General features: G+C 41.9%; 1 protein-coding gene across 1 annotated transcript in view; it reads left to right on the forward strand.

Moving 5' to 3' along the window:
* Positions 1-23,077, forward strand: part of cftr (CF transmembrane conductance regulator) — a gene marked incomplete at its 3' end in the record, with an annotated part of 42,801 nt that extends 19,724 nt beyond the window's left edge. The window contains exons 9-17 of the mRNA XM_071531137.1: positions 2,981-3,073; positions 5,987-6,163; positions 7,103-7,294; positions 12,352-12,446; positions 19,633-19,719; positions 20,308-21,097; positions 21,726-21,854; positions 21,944-21,981; positions 22,779-23,077. Coding sequence (XP_071387238.1) covers positions 2,981-3,073; positions 5,987-6,163; positions 7,103-7,294; positions 12,352-12,446; positions 19,633-19,719; positions 20,308-21,097; positions 21,726-21,854; positions 21,944-21,981; positions 22,779-23,077 — 1,900 coding nt within the window. The remainder of the gene's footprint in view (positions 1-2,980; positions 3,074-5,986; positions 6,164-7,102; positions 7,295-12,351; positions 12,447-19,632; positions 19,720-20,307; positions 21,098-21,725; positions 21,855-21,943; positions 21,982-22,778) is intronic.
* Between the last annotated feature and the right edge of the window lie 681 nt (positions 23,078-23,758).

Raw genomic sequence — 23,758 nt, forward strand, 5'->3', positions numbered from 1 at the left:
GGAACATAAAAAAACACATGAATATCATATAGGCCTAATCAAATTTAGATTATTATATGTTTTAGAGTAATTATAAAGATTGGATTATTAAATTTGTGGGCTTAAGAAATACTATTGGTCCATTGATCCCAATTAAGACTATAAAAACCCTTGGATGATATTGTGTGCGTTCAACTTCTGAATGGTTTACATGCTGCTCTGAGATGCTTTGGCCATCCAGGCCTTACGCAGAGAACGCGTTTTTAGAGATCGCACATATCTATTTGATGAGACGGATGAATGGCTGCTGAGCCGTTTCAGATTGCCAAGAGCACCTCTCCAATTCTTGGCCATGTGCCAGAGTATTTGCACACGGCACAACACCTGCCCTTATATGGTGTTTAGGGGGCGTTACCTATGCTAATAACAAACAATCAGCCACGCGTCTCCAATTAAGAGAAAATATAAGAGAAATTTAAGAGAATGTTGCTGCATGAGGCCCATTGTCACTGGAAACATTGTTGCCTGTAGAAACATTGTCAGTAGAAACATTGTCAGTAGAAACATTGTCTGTAGAAACGCTGTCGTATGTAGAAACGTCACAAACGTCATCACCGGTAGAAATGTCATCGTTGGTAGAAACGTCATTGCTGCAGGTTGAAATGTCATCGCTGTAAATAGAAACGTCATTTCTGTGGGTAGAAACTTTAAATATACAAAATATCCGCTATCGGTTTCAAGCCAAGAATATCAGTATCATCAGCCTTAAACATATCGGTTGAACCCTAGTTGTTACCTTTACATTTCCACCAATGGGCTGCATTTGAATGGTTGATTTCCAAAGCATACATCTTTTTTTTTTTGTTGTTGAAGAAAATCATTACTTTCTACCATCCACCAACTTTTGATATCTCTAGTTTGCAGAAATGTTCTCAATTTGTCAACCAGGGACTTAATTTCCTACTAGCATTCAGAAAGTGCCATAATTTGTTTTAAATTTGTCCTATCAATCATTTTTGGAGTCTCGTTTTGGAATGAGCCTGCTAAATGTGGTGTTATATTGGGGTTTGGATTCAGCTGCTCTGTCTCCTGCTGCTGTCGTTGGTTGTGTGTGTATACAGACCTGGAATGAACAGGATGTTTTGGGAGAGGAAGACCTGCTAACCATCAGTTAGTGACACTGCTTTTGTCATCAGGTTATGTCATTGGCCACCAGGGTGATGTAATGTGTGTTTTTGACCATAGTGCCTAAAGGTGAAGGGAAGGTACAGTATATGGGCAGAAACACACACACATGCTGAGACACACAAACAAAGCAAGTATCAGGGTTGGGAAGGTTATTTTAAAGATGTATTCCATAACAGTTACTAGTTACATCATCAAAATTGTAATCAGTAATGTAATCCTTTCTAATACTTTCAAATAACTGTGCTTTATGTGCTTTAAGTATAAAGCTGCTGATAAGAAAAAGTGAAACAAAGTTCAAGAAATTTATTTCAGTCTTGCAGACAAACACACATTTTCTTCTCTGTCACATATTACAGAGACGTAGAACAGCTGCCACTGTAAATGGCTTCCTGAGTTCTTTAAAAGTTTAAGTTTTTCAAAAGTATTTGTAATTTGAATACAGTTTTCTTTTAGATAATACATTTAATGCAATACATTTACAGTTTTTTAAATAAGAAATGCTGTTACAAGTATTTTGCACCAAACCCTGCACAATTAATTGCTTTCCAACTGAAATAGATAAAGTAAAACACACACACACACACACACACACACACACACAACCTGGTCACAGGCAGGTATGACTACACTCAAGCCTATGTACCTACTCTATAAACAAATTCTAAAAGTACTAGATAAAAAGCCAAGGGATTATCATCACTGTAACATCCTGAAAAAATATAATTTCCTCAATTTTGATGAACTTCTTATTTTACTCTGATACATGCCTGATGTTTAAAATTATTCATAATCTCGCACCCCCTCCTCTTAGAGGATGACTGGCCTATCCTGGCAGTGGCAGTGCCGGTAGGACTAGAGCATCTTCTAGGGGTGACTGGGCACCGCAGTTCAGAAAGACAGCCTTTGGTCAGTCTGCCTTCTCAGTTAAGGTAGTGGGGAAGTGGAATTCCATACCCACAAACATTAGAAACTCAGGAAGCTTTGCAGTGTTTAAAACCAGCCTCAAGGTTTGGCTAAAGTCAGCACAAATGTGTCACCACCAATGATTGCTTTGTATATATTGTATTTATCATACTGATTGTATCTATCTCACACTGATGGACTTTTACGTATTATGCTGCTTTGTGTAGTGTATTTGTTATTCTGTGGTTGTTTTTTGGTCTACCTGCCCAGGGACAACAGATGTAAACTAGCTACCAGCTAACTCTGTTGCAATTATTTTTAATTGTGCGCTGTCCCTGCAAAAATAAACAATAAAATAAAATCGTTTGCCTCAGTCTGCTGGACAGTCTCAGTACAGGACCCTGGCAGCACTGGAATCTCCTAAAATGCAATGCAGGATTGCTACTCTGTTTTTTCTATTTTTTTTAGGAAGCCAGTCTCATTTATATCAAGCAGACTTAGACTGTGTTATTTTGTTGTTGTTTTTTTCTTTTGTTTCTTTCAATCAGCAGCATGCAGGCTGCAGGATTTTCACTTATTTTTTTCAACATTGTTTTTTTAAATTTTGCACAAAACAAAAATGAAACGGCATGAAAGAAAAATAAAGTAACAACATTATAATTTTAAGAAGTAACTATTAACAGATTATAAGAATTGAGAACTGTAACTTTTCCTCCAACATTAGTGGTTAGAGTGACTGTCCCATAACTCCACAGCAGCCATGTGTCCTGCTGAAGCGTCCTTGAGTAAAACACTGAAGCGCTTCATTCTCTCACTGTAACTCTCTCCCTCCAGATAAGAGCATCAGCTAGTAAATGTCTAAAATGTGAAATGTAAATGTTGCAGCTGCCTGTGTTTTGGTGTCTTCTAGGAATTCCTGATGAAGGAAGAGTACAGAGTGTTGGAGTACAACCTGACCACCACCGAACTGGAGCTGGTCAACGTGACTGCATCCTGGGATGAGGTTGGTGTGTGTGTGTGTGTGTGTGTGTGTGTGTGTGTGTGTGTGTGTGTTAGGGCTGCAACTAACGATTATTTTCATTGCCGCTTAATCTGTCAATTATTTTCTCGATTAATCGATTAGTTGTTTGGTCTATAAAATGTCAGAAAATGGTGAAAAATGTGGATCAGTGTTTCCCAAAGCCCAAGATGACGTCCTCAAATGTCTTGTTTTGTCCACAACCCAAAGATATTCAGTTTACTGTCATAGAGGAGTAAAGAAACCAGAAAATATTCACATTTAAGAAGCTGGAATCAGAGAATTATTTTTCTTAAAAAATTACTCAAACCGATTAATCAATTATCAAAATAGTTGGCGATTAATTTAATAGTTGACAACTAACCGATTAATCGATTAATCGTTGCAGCTCTAGTGTGTGTGTCAAAATTGTGTGACATACTAGTAATTCTAACAGAGTGTTCACACAAGCATGTTTGGATCTGTGTATTGAAACTCGGTATTTGGGTCGGTTTGTCCAGGTGAGAACGATGCCATTTGAACTCTTGTGCCACCAAACAACGGCACTGAGAGTCTCGGTCCTCTAACAAGAGAACTTCATTCGGAGTGAAAACTTAATCAAACCAACTACAGGAAATGACCCCAAAATGAAAGGGTTTATGGGTAGAAGGAGACAGATGTTGACATCTGAGAGCCAGCAGTTCCTCATGTTTGGAAAGCCGAGCAGAACAAAATGAAGTCTGGACTGATGTTCATATTCAGCTATTTCTTCATGTGTTCTTAACTAATATGAACACCAGAGAAGAAGAGCGCAGACAGGTCCTCATCATGCAGAGCTAAATTTACAGGGACTGGAATCAGATTTGTTTGGAATCTCTAACCTGCAAGATGACAGGTCACCAAAACTTTGTCCAATAAACAACCTACTCGTGAGTCATGTGACTTTTGTTTACAAGCCCTGGTTTGCTTGTAATTCTGCAGTGTGAATCTAAACTACCCAAACAGAAAAAAGCAACAGAGTCTACGTTTAGACTGTGGTTCAGACTAATGAAAACAAACTGTAAGCTTGATTGCACATTTAGTCTCAGCCTTACTGTATAAAGAATGTGAGACAGCTGATGTTTGCCACATAGGAAACCACACTGAGTGCCAGTGGGCTTAGACAGTCATAGGAAAGTATTTGAAATCAATTAACTATACTTTTCTGTGATCTAAATTGTCTTGACCCAACCCTCACTGAGCTGGTGTGTGTACATACTGTATATGTGTGTGTGAGACAGTATTACAAGAAACTAACAACATGCTCTTTAAGTTTAAACAAGTGAAAAAGCCCGTAAACCTCTATTTCCACTATGCATTACAGGTTTAACAGTTAATTCATCACCATCACTGTGAGTGCGTAGTGTAATCTTATCTAAAGGCAGGAGCTGTAAACTTAATCCAACAGGTGTGATTTATTGCCCACCCAATACCGTGAGAAAATGAACTTCCAAACACATTTTTCCCCTGTTTGCATAATTAATTATACTTGTTTCGTCACAAAACTTTGCCTTTGCTGGGAAAACGCTCAGTCTCCCTTTTGAGATTGTGAATTCTGTCCATCGCCTAATTCCCAGATTCTCTCCTTCCTTCTCCTCTTCCTGGAACGTTCCATTCGGAGATGAATGGGAGGGGTGCCGCCTTTCTTTACTGCTGACAGCATGTACGTCAGCTCATTTGAATGTGAATCGCGCGGGGAGCCTATACAAACCACAGCAACCCCTGGCATTAGAGGGACAGTGACCCATAAAACGTCACAGAGTTCAGTGATTAAGCCAACAAGTCATGCAAGGTTCCCCTTTTCTCTAACAGCCGAGATGTGTCACCCATTGATCTCTGCGGAGGTGGTGACAGATTGGGTGAAATAATGCCATTGTGAAGGCTTTGGGAATCTTCTTCTTTCTCTCAGGATCTGGAGAAGCTGTTGTTTCTCACAGCGGTTTGGCCTGTCTCTCTGTCTTCTGAACACAGAGTGACAGACACATTCAGCCACCTCTTTGGTTGTCAGTGATGCAAACAAGAAAACACTAATCAACTGCATGCCACGCATGCATGAACATACACACACACACACACACACACACACACACACACAGACATACACACACACACACACACACACACACACACAAACACACGCACACACACACACACACACACACACACACACACACGCACACACATACACACACACACGCATGAACATACACACACACACACAAACACACAGTAATGTATAGTTTAGTATACTGTAGTATGATATAATTTTAAAGTATAGTATAATGTAGTGTAAAGGACTATAGTGTAAAGTAGTGTAGTATAGCACAGCATGGCACCCTATAGTATAGTATAATATTATAGTATAATATAATATTTTCTACTTTAGTCTGGTATAACATAGCATAGACATAAGAGTATAGTATAGTATTGTATTGTATAGTATAGTGTAGTATAGTATTGTATTGTATTGTATAGTATAGTGTAGTATAGTATTGTATTGTATTGTATTGTATTGTATACTGTAGTATAGTATAGTATACGGTAGTAGAGTATAATATTGTGTAGTATACTGTAGTAAAGTATAGTATAGTATAGTATTGTATAGTATACTGTTGTAAAGTATAGTATAGTATAGTATTGTATAGTATACTGTAGTATAGTATAGTATAGTATAGTATTGTATAGTATACTGTAGTAAAGTGTAGTAAAGTATAGTATACTGTAGTAAAGTATAGTATTGTATAGTATAGTATAGTATAGTATAGTGTAGTGTAGTATAAAGTATAGTGTAGTACTGTAGTAATAATGTGTTTTTTCAGTGTGTTGACACCACAGTCAGTCTGAGTCCGGCTCAGTCTCAGACCCTGTGCTCCTCTGCAGGGGATCGGCGAGCTGTTTGAGAAGATCAAGCAGGAGAACAAGGCGAACGGACACCCGAACGGAGACGGCGGCCTCTTCTTCACCAACCTGTACGTCACGCCCGTCCTCAAGAACATCAGCCTGTACCTGGAGAAGGGCAAGATGCTGGCGGTGGCCGGGTCCACGGGCTCTGGGAAGGTAGGTCCAACACCGGGACGGGCCAAGGGTCAACTAGTCCATCCAGCTGTGAGTCCAGATCAGAATTAAAGGACAAATCCACACTTAGACACTCTTGCTCTTATATATCATCAGTTTATGATGATATATAAGGATTCCAGGAGTTATTTTGTAACAAAATTTTTTTTTAGTTTTTTTGTTAGTGAACCTGTTTTCCCTCAGCCTGCCTCATCTACTTCTTTCATGGGGGACGACGCGTCAACTTGTTTAATTTTACTTGAGTTATATTCTAGGCAAGGTTATTATAGTTTTGCATTTTTCATTAGTTTTTATTTTTATTTCGTTCTGACTTTTTGTTTTCAATTTCAGTTTAGTTTTAATTAGTTTTTAAAGTGGGTTTGCTAGTTTAGTTTTGTTTTTATTTTATGAAAATGCTTAGTTTTAGTTAAGTTTTTATTAGTTTCAGTGTTAGTTTTAGTCTTTTTTTGTAATATGGGGTATTCGTCAGGGGCGAGATTCAAAAATTCAAAATACTAGGCTTATGTATGAAATAAATTGACAAAGACGAAAACTAAAGACATTTTCTCTATAATTTTACTATTATTTTAGTTAGTTTTGTAAACACACAATACAGTTTCAGTTATCGTTTTTTTGTAAAGCCTCGTTTTTATTTTTATTTCAGTTTACGAAAATGTTTTTTCACACCTAGTTTTCGTTATTTCGTTAGTTTTCGTTAACGATAATAACCTTGATTCTAGGCACGTCTAAATCCAAATTGAGTAGCAGTACTTCTACTTGAATACAATACTGTTTGTACCACTGCTGACGTTATGCAGATCGGTGGCCGACAGGTTACAGAGACCAAAAGCTCAACACCCGCAACCGCTACATGTGTATGTGACGTCTCCATCCTCAGTCATATGTCACGGTCAAATATGAAATGTAAAACGTTTGCTCCAGAGTTCCCTGCTGATGATGATCCTGGGGGAGCTGGTGCCGTCGGAGGGGAAAATCAGACACAGCGGCCGCATCTCCTTCTCGCCGCAGACGTCCTGGATCATGCCCGGGACGATCCGCGACAACATCCTGTTCGGCCTGACCTACGACGAGTACCGCTACACCTCCGTCATCAAGGCCTGCCAGCTGGAGGAGGTACGTTCCTCCATCCATACCCGCTTGATCCGTTTCAGGGTCACAGGGGAGGGAGACATGGGTTCGACCGATATAGGTTTTTTTTTAAAGCTGATACCGATATTTTTGGATTGAAGCGGTATAGCCGAAATTATGTGCCGATTTTCATGCCAGTGTGTTCAGAGTTTCCACCAGAACTTTATTCTTGTCAGGGTGGAAAAGCCTCTAAAACAGCATTTAGTCCACGAAAACTAAAACTCTTAATTGAAATTCATGGTAATAATAATAATAATAATAACGATTCATGTTAAAGGGTTACCATATTCAATTGGATGTTCAATTCGTGGCCTATATGATATTTTAATATACGTAATCTGCATTTGATTACGTATGCTTTGATTTGGTCTCCATCTTTTTTGCTCAGCACTGCACTGCGCTTCCCAGAGATCACCTGTCAATCAAACAGTGTGGGCGGAGCTTGGGTTTTCCGTTGACGCAGTTTGAGTTTCTGTAGGTGACACTCTTTTCTTTGTCTGTTCAGCCATGGTGGCTGTCACTACTCATGCTAATTAGTTCTTCTTCTGTTTATTCCAAATGAACCGGAAACGTACTGCGCATCATTTCCTGGATTTTTCCCAGGAAAGAGCTACCAGACACCGGCTGTTTAGAACAGACAATATAGAAGTTTTCATGAACTGGATATAGATTGAAGTGTTGTGTTACATCAATCACTAATAGAGAGAGGTACAAGCACTGACATTTATTTATATACAAATGTCACAATTTTTTTTACTTTAATTGCAAACGACTCATGTTTCTGAGTTGTTTCTCTGCTTCATCCGTCTTTCTGTCCCAGCTCTCCTCTGAAACCTTTTCTGTCTGTCAGGAGCTTCTGTAAGGCGTCAAGACGTCTCAGGTTTCCCCAATCCACATTTACACTCATTATATTCCCCCACTAACACACACACACACACACACACACACACACACACACACATACTTCACACACTCTTCTCATAAGCCTCAGTGTTGAGTGACGGCCCCAGTGTGTTTCTGCCCCTCAGTGAATACTGTCTCCTCTGTTGCCATGGAAACCCCACATTATGTCACTGGGATGGAATATGAGCTTGCTGGTTCCCAGTGACGGGCAGTACAGCAGAGACAAGCTTAGCTTTCTGTCTGCACAAACCATCAGATCTTTGTGCTTAGGTCTGTGTTTGATTATGAAAACCTGTTATCAAATCAGTGTTTTACAGTAAAACAGTAACATTTCTGTAGTTTTATATAATAATTATATGTAGAAACATAGATGAATGTGAGATGAGTGTTTACTGTAGTAGACGAACCCATACATGATGTAATATATGTATATATAGTGTTACCATCTTATATATACACACACATACAATGATGTATAATATATACATATACTTCAAATACGTGTATACGTATAATTCATAATAAACTGACACATATAGAACAAAAACTCTAGAAGAAAACATAGATCAGAGAACATATGGCATACAAAACAAATATATTATTTTAATAATTAGATTTAGGGAATACAATTATTTTGTGACAATATACAAGTATTATTGTCACAATATAGTATGCGCAAAACATATTAAAATATATTTCTGAAATACGTTTATCTTACTAATATATTGAATATATATAAGTATATACAGTATACACTTATATACTTATACCAAAATCAAATATTTAAATACATTTTTGGAATGTATTTAAACACACAGTTTATGCTGATATATATTTTTTTATGAGTTTGATATCTTATATCTGGTATACTATTTATACTGGTATCAATGCAGCAGCTCATGCAGAGCTTGACACCATCATATTGACGATCTGCCCCCCTGTACTGACAGTGCCTCAGTGGTTTTGACAAAAACACAGCAGCCTGTTGTCACAGCAAACAGTGTTGACATGCAATATTGACGTCTCCGTGTAAAAAAACTTCCTCCATTTTGTCCTCTGAGGAGAGGCGTCAGACGGCGGCACGAGGCGCTTGACTCACACTTTCATATTGTATGGAAATGCCAAGAATGACAAGCAGTCTTCCTGTGTGCTTTGATTAGCAGTGGAGAGGCCGACAGAGGAGAGCAGCTCCTTGAAATTTCCTCTCGCATCTCTTGAGGTTTCTTAAAATGTGTGATGTGTTAGAGCAGGCCTTCCCAAACGGTTTCATGCTGGTACTTCACTGTCTGCCTCTACTGTCAGTGGGGAAAACAAACAGCCATTCTCATACATTCTCTCTTTGTGCCAATTTCTAGTGAATGAAGCAACAGTGAAATTGAACTAACTCTTATGTTTCTGGGGACCCCCTGGTACCCTCTCAAAGACCCCTGGTGGTCCCTGGACCCTAGTTTGGGAACCACTCAGATTACTTTTTAGTGGTAAATAATTTAACGTGTTAGCTTTTCTAATTCTTGTTCATCCGTTATCAGTAACTTTTTAAATGTTAATGTTCTTACTTTTATATTTCTTGCCTATTGTTTCCTTTTTGTTAGTGGAATAAAAAAAAAAACAGAGAAAAAAGTGAAAATCCTGCAGCATCTTGTGTAGCCAATATGCTGCTAATTGAAAAAACACAATTGAAATTTGCTTGATATGAATGGATTGGCTTACTGTTTTAAAAAAAGAGCAGCAGTATTGCATTTTAAAACAATGACTGACACACTTGGGCAGCACAAGCCAGATTGGCACAGCGTGTTTATGAAGTGGGTAAAGTTCCTTATAATAAAGAGCAACTTTGTAACATAATTACTTTTTAAGGTAGTTAGCGGAGTAAAGTGACCAATTACTTTTAAAGGTAACGGTCCCCAACTCTGCTTGACATTACCCAGAATGAGCAGAGAAGCTTCACACTAGACTTTCTGCCACAGGGAAAATCCCCAAGGCAACCATGACAGACAGGAGTGACAACTATTACTGATTTCTCCAGACAGAGCGGAGGCTTTCAGCGAGCTTGTGACTGTAATTCCTGTCTATTGTTGCCGCCCGAAGCAGCAGACAGACTCCCATGGGTGGTCTCTCCCACTGTAAAGCCGGCGTTTCTCCAGCCGCTGGCCTGGCAGCTGCTTTGTTCAGACGGAGACACACAACATGCCTTTTTACCACGCTGCCGTCTTTTACAAGCTGTTAAACAACCTGTTAACTTGATCCCCTATGCGCTCCTCTCAGGACAGCGGAAGTTGCAGTTAAAAAGGTAGGAAGTTTTAACGATGATAGACTTGTCCTGTCACTTCATCCCTGTAGGCGTGGCCGTCCATTTTCATTATGAATTATGCACCGGACTCCTCCATGTTCCTGTCCCATACTCTGTGTGCTTTTGGTGGTTTGTGCTTTTTGTTGAGTTTGAATTCTCGCAGTGAATCAATTTCCCCTCTAACTAAATAATAATCTGAATCCAAATCACTTTAATCGTCAAGTAAAATGAACGTACAGGACTTTGTCTTGGTGTTGAGCCCCCTTGACCGGATTTTCAGGGACATTTTGGTTTTATTGAACTATGAAATAATGCATTTGCGCTTCATATTGGCAAATAAACATTCAATTTGTACCACTAAGATTTGTTTTAACTTAAAGGCCTTACAGAAGACACTCTGTCCCCCTCCAGTCCATCTTCCACCCTCCATTGTTGAGATTGTTTTGGTTTTGTTGTTGATGCAGTGGTTTGTGTGAGATTGGCATTTTCTCTTGGCTGTATGGTGCCAACATTTTACATGCTTGTTTTCTGATATAAAAAAAAACTTTCAATTTGTCTCACCCAGAACACGATGGAAAGAATCATTCGGTCACTGGCTCCCACAAATCACCTACGGTGGCCTACAGGGACCAGTATAGTTGCATTCATGCAGGAATAGTTAACAACTCAATGGATAAAATCTGAACAGGGTGAAATGCAAAAAAAAATGCATTTTATGCCCCTTCATTTTTAATGAACTTTCAAGAGCATTTTTCCCCTAAACCTCCGTTCATTTCTAACCCACGTTACATTGTGTGAATCTCTGTACAAAGGCAAGGTCCCCATACAGTGGAAAGACGACAGTACAAGATACTATGTACAGTGGATTATACATGTCACTCTTCTAACCTTCAAGTAATAAGAGCTCTTCCCCAGCTCTCCACAGTGGCACAAACAAAGCTTTAATCTTTATTCTGCTGTTTCAATGTGGCAGCCTTGCTTTGCTTTGGAAGTATAATATAAACTTTTACACCATGTATCATTTTTAACTTATCTTATATTTCTTTGGTTCCAAGCCATTGCTGCCATAACATCTTACAAAGCCACAACAAGGACTCTCAACCTTGGTCCTACTGGCCCACTTCTGATGCTGTATTTTCATTCCAAACGTATCAGTATTAGAAGGTCAGATGATCCTTAGTGTCCTGACAATGTTCCTGCTACAATGACCATGTCAGAAAAATTAGAGAGGTTAGAACTAGGGATGGGATGATATATCGATATTCAATATATCGCAATACAAAAATGTGGGGCAGAAAAATGAATCGCGATATTAGCTCCATTTTATTCTGCTGTAGTAATCACAAATAAGACGGTTTGGTCATGACAATTTCACAAACTCTACAAATTATATTATGTGCACTTTGTAACGACATTTTTAAATTGTTGTTTACCTTCAAGCAGCCAATGCAATTGCTAGAAGGATTCACGGCTCAGAAATAAACAGAATTCTGCACAAGTCAGACTTTGTTGTCATTGAACTTTTATTTATTACATCGTATCGTGGTTGTATCAAATTGTGAAGCCCATATCACGTATTGAATCGTATCGTGAGATAAGCACATCGTCCCGTCACTAATGGGAACTGAAGAGAGAGGAAGAAGGGATTAGTTTTACTTCAAGACAACAGCACATTAGAGGAAGAAGACATACAGTAGACGAGGGGGATGTGATGTGTCCTCACTGTCTTCATGATGTGGTTTTGTTGTCGAGCTCCTGCCTGTCATGCCGTTGCTCTGTCTGTATAAATGGTGTGGAGTGTGTGTGTGTGGATGTATTTGACCCGCTGACTCCTTGTTTTCCTCCCCAGGACTTCGCCCTGCTGCCCGAGAAAGACAAGACGCCTGTCTTTGAAGGAGGGGTGACCCTGAGCGGGGGTCAAAGGGCACGCATCGGCCTGGCCAGGTACTTCCTGTCTCACCTGAGCGTCTCTCAGCACGTCTCACTCACCCGCCTGCGTCTGTCAGCGCCGACTCTCCCCTCTGATTATTAGAATTAGAGTCTTTACACTTGCCGAATCATCCTTCCTGTGACCTTCTACAGTTGTTTTTCTTCTTTTACGTATTTAACCTTCATTTGACCAAGTTAACTCCATTATCATTACAGTAAGATTCTCTTTTTCGTGGGAGACCAAACACAAGCGAACAGGCATAAAAGTTACAACATTCAACTATGTCCATGTTGTTTAAATTGCTTGTGAATAAATACATTTCAAGGCGATCAAATACAATGATAAAATGATTTGTAAATAATTCAATTTCATCACTGGGAATCACTTGATACAATTATTTTGGTAATGTTTTAACACTTCATTATTTAAATTAATTGCATTTTATTTGAAGTAACATTTAATTGTATTGATTTCATTTGATGCGACATTTAATATGACTGCATTTTATTCAATCCATCATTTAATTTGATAGCTATTTAATTGATTCAGTGTTTAATTTATTGTTTTTGTTACTTTCAATCCTCATAGTCCAAAAGCAAAATACACTCAAAGCCACATAAAAAACAAAGCAACTTTAAACTTTGCAGTAGTCCAATATCAACCTGTTTGAATCTTGACCAAACAAACCATAGCCACAGGTGCACAAGATCCTTCATATCCGACTTAAACCCACCAAGAGAGACCAGCTCTTTCAGCCTTACATCATTTTGCAGTGAGAACAAAAATAGAACAGAATAGATTTAGAAATAGAGCAAAGATCTGAGTCATCCCTCCCATTGACAATATATCCTGTCATCCATTAAGTGTGGCTTTGTGAAGAGCTAAATATAGCAAGTAGTGAAATGTTTTGTGGTTCTGCTTAGGTCATCAATTGTTTATTAGGATTTGCGGTCGGTTACATTATTAAGGATGGAGGTTTAAATCCCTGTGTAGCTCAACAAGTAGTAGAAACGGTAAAAAATTTAATTCTTCACGGTGCATGGACTGAAAGCATCCAGCAACTCATGGAGAATAACTGACAAAAGCTTGGAAAAATACACCACCAAACAACAAAATGGGTCCAGAAATACGAGTTGCATCACCAATAGTTGTCTTTTAACGTATGTTAAAGTATTTTAAGGTGGATTTTTCCTCTAAAAACCAACACTTTTTCACTGCAGTAGCCTTCGCCAGGGTTACAGAATTGCATTCATACTGTAGTCAACAACAACTATATTCAGTGAAATCCAAAATGGCCACCTGAGGTCCCATAGACCCATCACTATCATCATTATCATCGTCATTAATAGCGTTACCAGGGTTAGGGGTTCAATTCCTTGTGTAGTTCTGGAGGAAAGACGATAAAAGTGTCTGCCAAATTGGATATCTGTGTATTTAGGATTTGATGTCTTAGTGCGGCTATGCTAACTGTTGTGTTTTATGGTCTGATGTTTTTATGAGTAGTGCTCATTACAGCCTCGACAGAGCTTTATTACTCCATTAAATCTCTGCGTAGATTACACTCTCATATTCCCATGCATTATTTATCGGTTTAGTGTCCTGGCATCAATTTGCAGCCTCTCACTGAGGGTCGGCTTGCTGCCATCATGGTGAATTTTCACTGGAGTTGATTTAAACCCACAGGGACTTGACTTCCTCATTTACACCCTTTTTGATACACAGCTTTCCTCTCTTTCTCTTCCTCTGTCTCTATCTCTCTCTCTGTCTTTCACACGTTCTTTCCTATATTTTCTTTTTCTGTCTCTCTCACTTTTTCTCTTCCCCATCTCTGTCTCTTTTTTGCTCGGCGTGTCATGATTTCTAACACTTTTCTAACATTTTCTATGCCACCCTCTTCCCTTTCCCTCTCTCTCTGTCTCACTGTGTGTGTGTGTGTCACACAATAGTGTGAGGTTCTTATTTTACCAGCAACAAAAAGTATTTCCACTGTTAAAAAATGAAACGCCACGGGAGAACTTTAAATAGTTTATTACAGCAACTAAAATGTACCCAGGCACAAGATAATACCAAGAGTAAAAAAAAATAAAAAAGGCACAAATAATGACAGTCTTTAAAATGGCGGTGCCGCAGTCCAAATACCTCAATGGGTAACAAAATTGTACAAGGAGGGGAGCGTTCTACTTATGTTCCAGGGAGTAGCATGGGAAAACCCAAACTGAATAATAAATTAAAACATGCAAATGTTGGGATCAAGTGAATAAAACTTAGCTTAAAACAATGTCCCACCCTGACATTTTCCCCCCTCCTCTTTAATAATGGTCGTCCCAACCAATTACTCATTGTGATACCTGGCCGGAGGTAACCCAAAATTAGCTCGCTGTGAGCGACGTACGTTGGGATGCTCGGGCTCACCATTGAGGGCTGCTGGTCCTTCTGAAAGGTCAGGTGGCCACCAACTGGGAGAGGGCAACTGGTTTGGCTGGTCCGCTACTGGAGGTTCTAGTTCTTTCGCTGGCTCCCTGCTGTCCTGTAACACATTTAAAGGGCATGGTTGGAGATTGTAGCGATGCACTGTGCGTGTTGGTGCTTCCTTACCCTCTGGCCGAAGGACATAAACTGGGTGCCCCTCCTGTAGCGGAGTCACCACCACAAATGGTTCTGGGGTCCATCTCGGGGTCAACTTTCCTTTGGCCCTCCTGCGGAAGTTGCGAATGAGCACCCGCTCGCCTGGAAGCAGGGGTGCCAACTTAGCTCGTCGGTTGTAACAGGCCTGATCCCGTTCTTTTCTGTGCTGGGACTGCTTCTTTGCTGCTTGGTATGCATGACTCAGGGCTTTTTTGGTGCTGCTTTACCCAGCCTTGTAGAGTATGGGACTCCACAGTAGGGCTCAGGCCAGTTGCCCAGTCCACAGGTAGCCTGGCGTGTCTCCCAAACACCACATAGTGCGGGGTCATCCCTGTTGTGCTGTGGGTGGTGTTATTATAGGCCTGGATTAGGGCTGGCAGCTGGTTGGGCCACTGTGCCTGGCCGGTCTCTGTCAGGGAACTTAACAACCTCAACAGGGTTTGGTTGAATCTCTCGCAGGCCCCGTTCCCCTGGGGATGATATGCTGTTGTGCAGCTCTTTTGGCATCCGTAGAGCTGGCAAAGCTCACTTATTAATGATGATTCAAAGGCAGCCCCCTGGTCTGTCAAAATACGTTCTGGGCAGCCAAACGTCTGGATGAGACTGTTGTACAGGGCTCGGGCCGTTGTATTAGCAGACTGGTCCCTGGTAGGTACTGCAAGAGCATACATTGAGAACAAGTCAGTCATCACCAGGATATAGGGGTATCGGTCATCTGGGCGTCCTAGAGAGGTAATCCACCCCAACAACTTCAAATGGATATGAGGTAGTAATGGGTAGTAAAGGGGCTCTCACCTCAGGTCCAGCCTTAGCACACACACTGTAGGCAGGTTTCAGTCCACTCTTGTATATCCTGGGTCATCCTGGGCCAGTAACAGCGCTGCCGCAGAGCTGCCAAAGTTCTTTCACTGCTAGGGTGGCCCATTCCATCGTGGTATGTTCTCCACACGCCTTTGGCTTCCTGCTTTGGAACAATCACCTGGAAAGCCTCGAGCCCAGAACCCATCTCTTCACCCAATCTTCCCAGTACACCATTTTGCAGTAAAATTTTGTCCCATTCCCTAAACAGTTGTTTCATGTAGAGTGATGAGGAATCGCATACCTCATGCCGGGGCAATTGCTGCTCCTTCCACTGTTGTATCTGGGAAAGATCTGGGTCCCTGGACTGGCGTTCCTCCCATGTTCCATCGCCTTCAACCATGACCCGGTCAGCATGCACTGGCGCCGTTTCCCTCCTCTGCTCAGGCAACCTGGATAAAGTATCAGCATTTCTGTTTTGTGTACTTGGCCAGTATTTGATGGTGTACTTGAAGTTCGCCAGTTGGGCCGCCCATTGTTGTTCCACTGCTCCAAGCCGGGCCGTCTCGAGGTGCACCAATGGGTAGTTGTCTGTAAAGATAGTGAACTCTGCACCATAGAGATTGTCTTTAAACTTTTCTGTAACTGCCCATTTCAGGGCCAACAGCTCCAGCTTGAAGGAGCTGTAGTTCTGGTTGTTGCACTCCGTTGGGTGGAGGCTATGGCTGGCATAGGCGATTACTTGCTCTTTGCCTCCTTTTACCTGTGCCAGCACTGCTCCCGGGCCCTCAAAACTGGCATCCGTGTACAGCCTAAAAGGTTGAGAGAAGTCAGCATATGCCAGGAGGGGTGCATTCAACAGGGCTTCTTTCAAATGGTCAAAAGCTCGCTGACATTCCGGGGACCAGCTAATGTGTCAGGGCATTCAGTGGCATTGCGATCTTGGAGAAAGCAGGTATGAAACGGCGATAATAACCAGCAAAGCCAAGAAAAGATTTTACCTGCTTCACTGTCTGAGGTACTGGCCAGTCCCTCACTGCTGCTGTCTTAGCCGGATCCGTAGCCACTCCTTTCTCACTGATAACATGTCCCAGATAAGTCACTTCTAGTTGGAACAGGTGGCACTTTTTGGACTGCAGCTTCAGTTCATGCTGGTGGAGCCGCCGGAACACCTCTTCCAGGTGGCGCACATGACTATTAAAATCAGGGGAAAACACAACCACATCATCCAGATAAATCAACAGTGAGTCATTTACCAGGTTTCCCAAGCAGCGTTGCATCAGCCTTTGAAACGTGGCCAGGGCGTTACACAGGCCGAATGGCATCTGTTCAAATTCGTACAGGCTGAAGGGTGTTGTAAAGGCAGTCTTCTCTCTGTCAGAGGGGTCCATTTCCACCTGCCAATAGTTGCTTGCCAGGTCCAGTGTGGAACACTATCTGGCTACTTTGAGTCCAGTCAATGACTCCTCAATGCGGGGTAGGGGGTAGGCATCTTTATGCGTGAGCGCATTCAACTTCCTGTAGTCCACACAGAACCTCCAGGTTCCATCCTTTTTCTTGACAAGCACAATAGGGGCTCACACTCTCTCTTACCACACCACTGTCCAGCATGTTCTGCAGCAAGGTTTGTAATTCGGCATACAGACTTGGAGGGACAGGTCGGTACCTCTCACAACTTGGGTGCACCGAACCAGTTGGTATCTGGTGCTTCACAACACCAGTGCAGCCGAAGTCCTCATCATGGCTTGAAAACACTTTCGTCCACCTCTGTAGCAGGCTGGTCATCTCCCCCTGTTGGTCAGGAGTCAGCCCGTCTCCCTGTAAGGACATCACAGGATGTGACTCAACACCATTGACTCCTTCTGTGACCCCCATCTGCCTTACCGTTACCTCCACAACGTCTGGCGCCATGCTGTTGAGAACCAGCTCTTGTTCTCCTTGTATGTCGGCCGTGGCCACCTCTGTCACTTGGGCCAATGGCTGGCGCTGAGGAACCTCTACGGGGTAAGGGTTGGGGTTGCAGATCCTGCAAGGCACTCATCCTCCATTTAGTGTGGCCAGGGTCCGCCCCACATGCCATTCCGTGTCACTTCTTTGCAGGTGGCGGCGAAGGTCATACGTTCATTCCGCCACAGCTGTCAGCTCAATTCCTGCTTTATGGGTCCTGTTTGTAGATCAACTATTAGCTGGTCGAGCAACGGATCATCACCCTCTTCAGTTCCACCTTCATCCCGCTCTTGTCATCTGGAAAAGAGTTCTTGCAATCTTAGTATAAAAGCACTCACACTTTCATCGGCCCGCTGTTTACAATTAAATAAACTAGCCCGTAGCTGTGCTTTAGTGGCTGGTTTGGCATACAGTTTTTGTAAGATATCCAGTACTTGGTGTCCATTGTTTTTATCCCTTGGATTAACTAGCTGCAGCTCACACTTTGCCTCTCCTTCTAGGGCACCCAAAACTAAATCAGCTTGCTGCTGTTGACTCAGTCCTTGTGCCCTCAGCATGGCTTCCACCTGAACCCTCCATTCTATAAATTTTGCTTTTTCACCTTCAAATTTAGGAATCCAAGCAGCCCCCATAAACCATGGCATAACAAACTGTGCAGTTATGGGTGGGTTAGCACTACTCTGCTGGGCCGCGTCCATTTCTTAACAGTGGAGCTGGTATCCTGCCGATAACGCCAAAAAAATGTCACACAATAGTGTGAGGTTATTTTACCAGCAACAAAAAGTATTTCCACTGTTAAAAAATGAAACGCCACGGGAGAACTTTAAATAGTTTATTACAGCAACTAAAATGTACCCAAGCACAAGATAATACCAAGAGTAAAAAAATAAAAAAGGCACAAATAATGTCTTTAAAATGGCGGTGCCGCTGTCCAAATACCTCAATGGGTAACAAAATTGTTCAAGGAGGGGAGCGTTCTACTTATGTTCCAGGGAGTAGCATGGGGGATTCCGTATGGCCGTGGTCTTTGGCTTCTGATTTTGGTTCCTTGGCGTCTTGTCCTCAGCACACGGTCCCGCTGTCCCTCCTCATGCGGACTGCTGCGGCCGCTGCGGAGGAGAAGAAAGCACCCTCAGTCGTGGGTACAGCACAAACGGGGCTCACACACCCACGGGTTTGGTTAGCTTGGTCACTTTCCTTTACTTAGCTTATAGCAGGCGTTAAACCAAGTCTTTCTGCCTCCCCGTCACATCCGGCTCGTCCATGGCGGTCTGCCCGGTACCTCGTCTCGGGCCTTACTTCTACTCTCTTGCCCCGTCTTCCGTCGACAGACTTTCTCGGTCGAGCAGCCCCAACTCCACGGTCCAATTCGGTAGATGTGTGACACTCCTCGCCTCCCCGGCCACGGTCGTGTCTGTCTTCTCTCTCCCTCTCACCGCCCCCCACCTGTCTCAATTCCACAATTAAAAGCACACTGTCCTGTGTCAGCCAATCCTGAGCTTTGGGGGGGGGGGGGGTCCAGTTAATCACAGCTGTTTCTTGTCACCTTGATCCTCAGTCCAAACAAACATGCAATGTAAAACAACAAATCCACAAAACCATGCAATAATAACTCCACAAAAAACCACCCAATATAGAACTAGTTAAACCATGCGACACACATCACAACCAATAAAACCAAATGTAAAATATATATATATAAATGCTGATAAAGAAAAACCCAAACTGAATAATAAATTAAAACATGCGAATGTTGGGATCAAGTGAATAAAACTTAGCTTAAAACAATGTCCCACCCTGACGTGTGTGTGTGTGTGTTTTCTCCCTCAGGGCTGTGTACAAGGACGCAGACCTCTACCTGCTGGATTCGCCTTTCACCCACCTGGACATCGTGACAGAGAAAGAGATCTTTGAGAAGTGTGTATCCCAACAGAGAGTCTTTCATGTGGAGGTGGAGGGGGTGGAGGGGGGGGGGTGAACTGAAGTTGAAGTTCAAGGTCAAGGTTATCTCTTGTTGTCTCTGGCACAGTTGAGTTGACTGTGATGAGTTATTGCTGCTTCTGTAACCTTTTCAGGAAATGGGATTTTTTCAAGAAAAAAAAAGGAAGGAATTATCTATTGATGAAATGTGGCTTTTGGCAAACGAAAGCAGCCAGCACTCTCAGAAAGTGATTGATCTGAGTGAACATTTTGGCTGCGTATCCAAACATGATAACATGATAAAAACATACAGCAGCTTGTTCATTTTGACTGCTGGCTATTTTTCAGTTTTTGAACATTTTGTACCTCACTGTGTCTTTCTTCTTGTTGCTTGAGTTGAGCAACTCCCACCTCTTATTGTGTTGAAAATACTTGACAAAAGTCCAATGTCTCATTGTTTTAAAGTTGTAGAAAATACTCTCAAAAAGTTAATAATCTGAAAAGGCTAACTGCACTGACTTGGAGTGACATCTGACAGATCATTCATTACAATCTCTGTTTCATTCCGCATGTGTCTTTATTCAGATGCCTCTGTAAACTGATGGCCTCCAAGACACGTATCGTGGTCACCAGCAAGTTGGAACATCTGAAACGAGCGGACAAAATCCTGCTGCTGCACAACGGTGTGTGTTACTTCTACGGCTCCTTCTCAGAGCTCCAGGCCCAGCGGCCCGACTTCAGCTCCCTGCTCCTCGGCCTGGAGGCGTACGACAACATCAACGCAGAGCGCCGCGGCTCCATCCTGACCGAAACTCTCCGCAGGGTCTCCGTCGACGAAACCGCCGGCTTCCGAGGCCCGGATCCGATCCGCCAATCGTTCCGCCAGCCCCCGCCTCCGATAATTGTCTCCGGACCCCAAGGCCTCCCTGGAGGCGATGGCTACCCAGAAAAACGCAAACAGTCTCTCATCCTCAACCCCCTGGCGGCCGCCCGCAAGTTCTCCTTCATCGGGAACTCGCAGCAGACTGCCAATACCCCCCAGTCCACCACGATAGAGGACGGGGTTCACGAACTTTCTGAGAGGAAGTTCTCTGTAGTTCCTGAGGACGATCAGGTGGAGGAGGTGCTTCCCCGGGGGAACCTGTACCACCACGGGCTGCAGCACCTCAGCGGGCAGCGGCGCCAGTCTGTCCTGGCGTTCATCACCAACCCCCACGGCCAGGGCCGCAGGGAGCAGCTGCAGTCCTCCTTCAGGAAGAAGCTGTCCATCACGCCGCAGTGCGAGCTGGCTTCTGAGCTGGACATTTACGCCCGCCGCCTGTCCAAGGACAGCGTCTATGACATCAGTGAGGAGGTGGATGAGGAGGACATGGAGGTTGGTCTTCTCAACATAACGTTTGCCATTTGGTGGATGCTTTTATCCAAATATGTTACAGTACAATGAGTGCATACATTTTTTGTGCGGTTGCTTCAAACCCTTATCTTCTTCAAGACCATAAGTGAATTCCCACAAAATATACACAACCAGTCAAAAGTTTGGACACACACATTATTCTTTATTTTTACTGTTTTCAACTTTTTTGAATAACAGTAAAGACATCAAAACTATGAAATGACACAAATGGAATTATACAGTGACCAAAAAAGTGTTAAACAAATCAAAACTATCTTATATTTTAGAGTCTTTAAATCTAAAATATAAGCCTTTGCCTTGATGGAAAGGCAAAGGCTTTGGAAAGAAATTCATACATAGGATCAACTTCACTATTTATATTTGTCTAAGAAACAAATGTCAAGCATTTCAGCAGAAGCCTTTAGATCTAATTAGCTTTAAGAGAATGAAAAACATTGTACATTCAATCAGCTGTGTCCAAACTTTTGACTGTTAGTGTATATGTTCACATGAGTTACTTGACAGTCTCAAATACATGCAGTGCTGGACGTACAGAAGATTTTATCTGAGGTGTCTCTGTATGGTCAAAGAGCAATCTGTCTCTTCACAGGAATGCTTTGCAGACGAACGGGAGAACATCTTTGAAACTACCTCATGGAACACTTACCTGCGCTACATCACCACCAACAGGAACCTGGTCTACGTCCTCATTTTCATCGTCTTAGTCTTCGCTATTGAGGTAAAATCACCAGCATGTATGTGTTTTCTAAGTGTGCCGTTTAAGCCGAATCAACAGTAAATGTTTCTACTTTTCCTTTTCACCTATAGGTTGCTGGTTCAGTCATCGGTATTTTCCTCATCACAGAGTAAGTGTCATGTTTCATGTTCCTGAGACACTGACAGCAGACAGCACAGGACAAGAGATTCTGTGTTGTACTGAAGCCAGGCTCCAGTACGGCTGTAAAGTCCGCAGTATGGGGCCCCTTGTTGAAATACTGTCACCCCAAAGCTGGCTTTGTTTACATTGTGATTTATTGGATTGACGACATTTTTTCACACTGAAATTTGTCAGCTGAGTTTTTGATAAAAGTATCTGACAGCTAAACAAGTTTTCAACATACATCTTCAGGATGTAAAAAAAATTGTTTACATCTGTAACGCTTGTAAATGCTTGAGCGTTTGAGTTATGGTGTTTTAACAAAATTCCAATAAGATTCTTTCCCTTCTATACGACTAACTCCTGAACAATATAATGTGTATACACCAAAAATTTTGATTTATCAATTAAATTCTTATTATTTTGTTTATGTCTCTAAGGAACCAGTACGTTTAAATGTTGAATTTGTGTCAAAATTGCTGATTCCTTATGGGTGTGCAGTGCAATCTTTGATATATAGCAGACTTTGGATACAGATTTATAGATGCCATTGGCCACAGAAAATACCTTTAAGAGATGCATGCATTTCTCTCAACAATGATTCAGGCACTCAAGAACTGTAATGTAAATAATTTTAAGAGCTTTATTGTGTTGCCTTGGCACAAAATTAGGTTTCTACTCTTGTATGTCTCCTGGCGGGATTGTCTTCTTGTTTACATCTGGTTTGTATTCATCAACTGAACTCAATCAGTGTTTCATTCTCAATCCTTCACTCTCTTCTCCCAGTAAGATCTGGAGGGAAGGGGCCAACCCTTCGGCGGCCAACTATATAGACGAGCAGCACCCCAACGCCTCGTCCACCCCGGTCCACCTGGCCGTCATCGTCACGCCGACCAGCGCCTACTACATCATCTACATCTACGTGGCCACATCAGAGAGCGTGCTGGCCTTGGGCTTCTTCAGAGGCCTCCCCTTAGTGCACACATTACTGACTGTTTCCAAAAGGCTGCATGAGCAGATGCTGAGCGCTGTGCTCCGGGCCCCGATGGCTGTGCTCAACACCATGAAGACGGGTGAACTGCTCAGTTTATTTTTGTATTTTTTTGTCCTCTAAATTATGCATGCTGTTGTACAGTCTTTAGCACTTTTTGTATTTGCATGGCGATTCATAGCAGTCTGGACGCGAGCATCCACCAGCAGTTAATTTGGACAGATACTGTCTGACAGACTGTTTTTTTTGTATCACATATCTTTATTGATTTTGAACATGGTACATCACTTTTCCAAAATGATTTGGTTGCATCATTCAAGTCTCCCTCGAAACAACTTCCCTCCACCACATAAACTCTGAGCCATCGGTATAGATAAAAACAATGATGATAGTTTACAAAATGATAATAATAATAATGAACATAATTTACTTATATACATATACACATATATCCACGTGCATAAATGCATACATATATGCCTGCATATCAATTTGAGAGAAAAAATAAATAGATAAATAAAAAAATAAAAAAAAGGTTGTACAGTCTCACTTGGTAAACGTCAAATTTACGAAGTTAGGATATCAGGTCTTGATTCCAAAAATGTAAGAAATGAATCACATATTTTATGAAAAATATGACTTTTTTGTTCGATTGTGTAAGTAAGCCTTTCAATCACTATGCGAGAAGAAAGCTCATTAATCCAAAGGTTCAAAGATGGACAGCAAACACTTTTCCAGTGTCTGGCACTGTCTGACAGACTTGATTGGGTGGTCG

This window comes from Centroberyx affinis, unplaced genomic scaffold (assembly GCF_046629955.1).
Source record: "Centroberyx affinis isolate AG114_WGS23_722 - 3 ecotype Tasmania unplaced genomic scaffold, CSIRO-AGI_Caff_v1 ptg002038l_1, whole genome shotgun sequence".
Lineage (NCBI taxonomy): Eukaryota > Metazoa > Chordata > Actinopteri > Beryciformes > Berycidae > Centroberyx > Centroberyx affinis.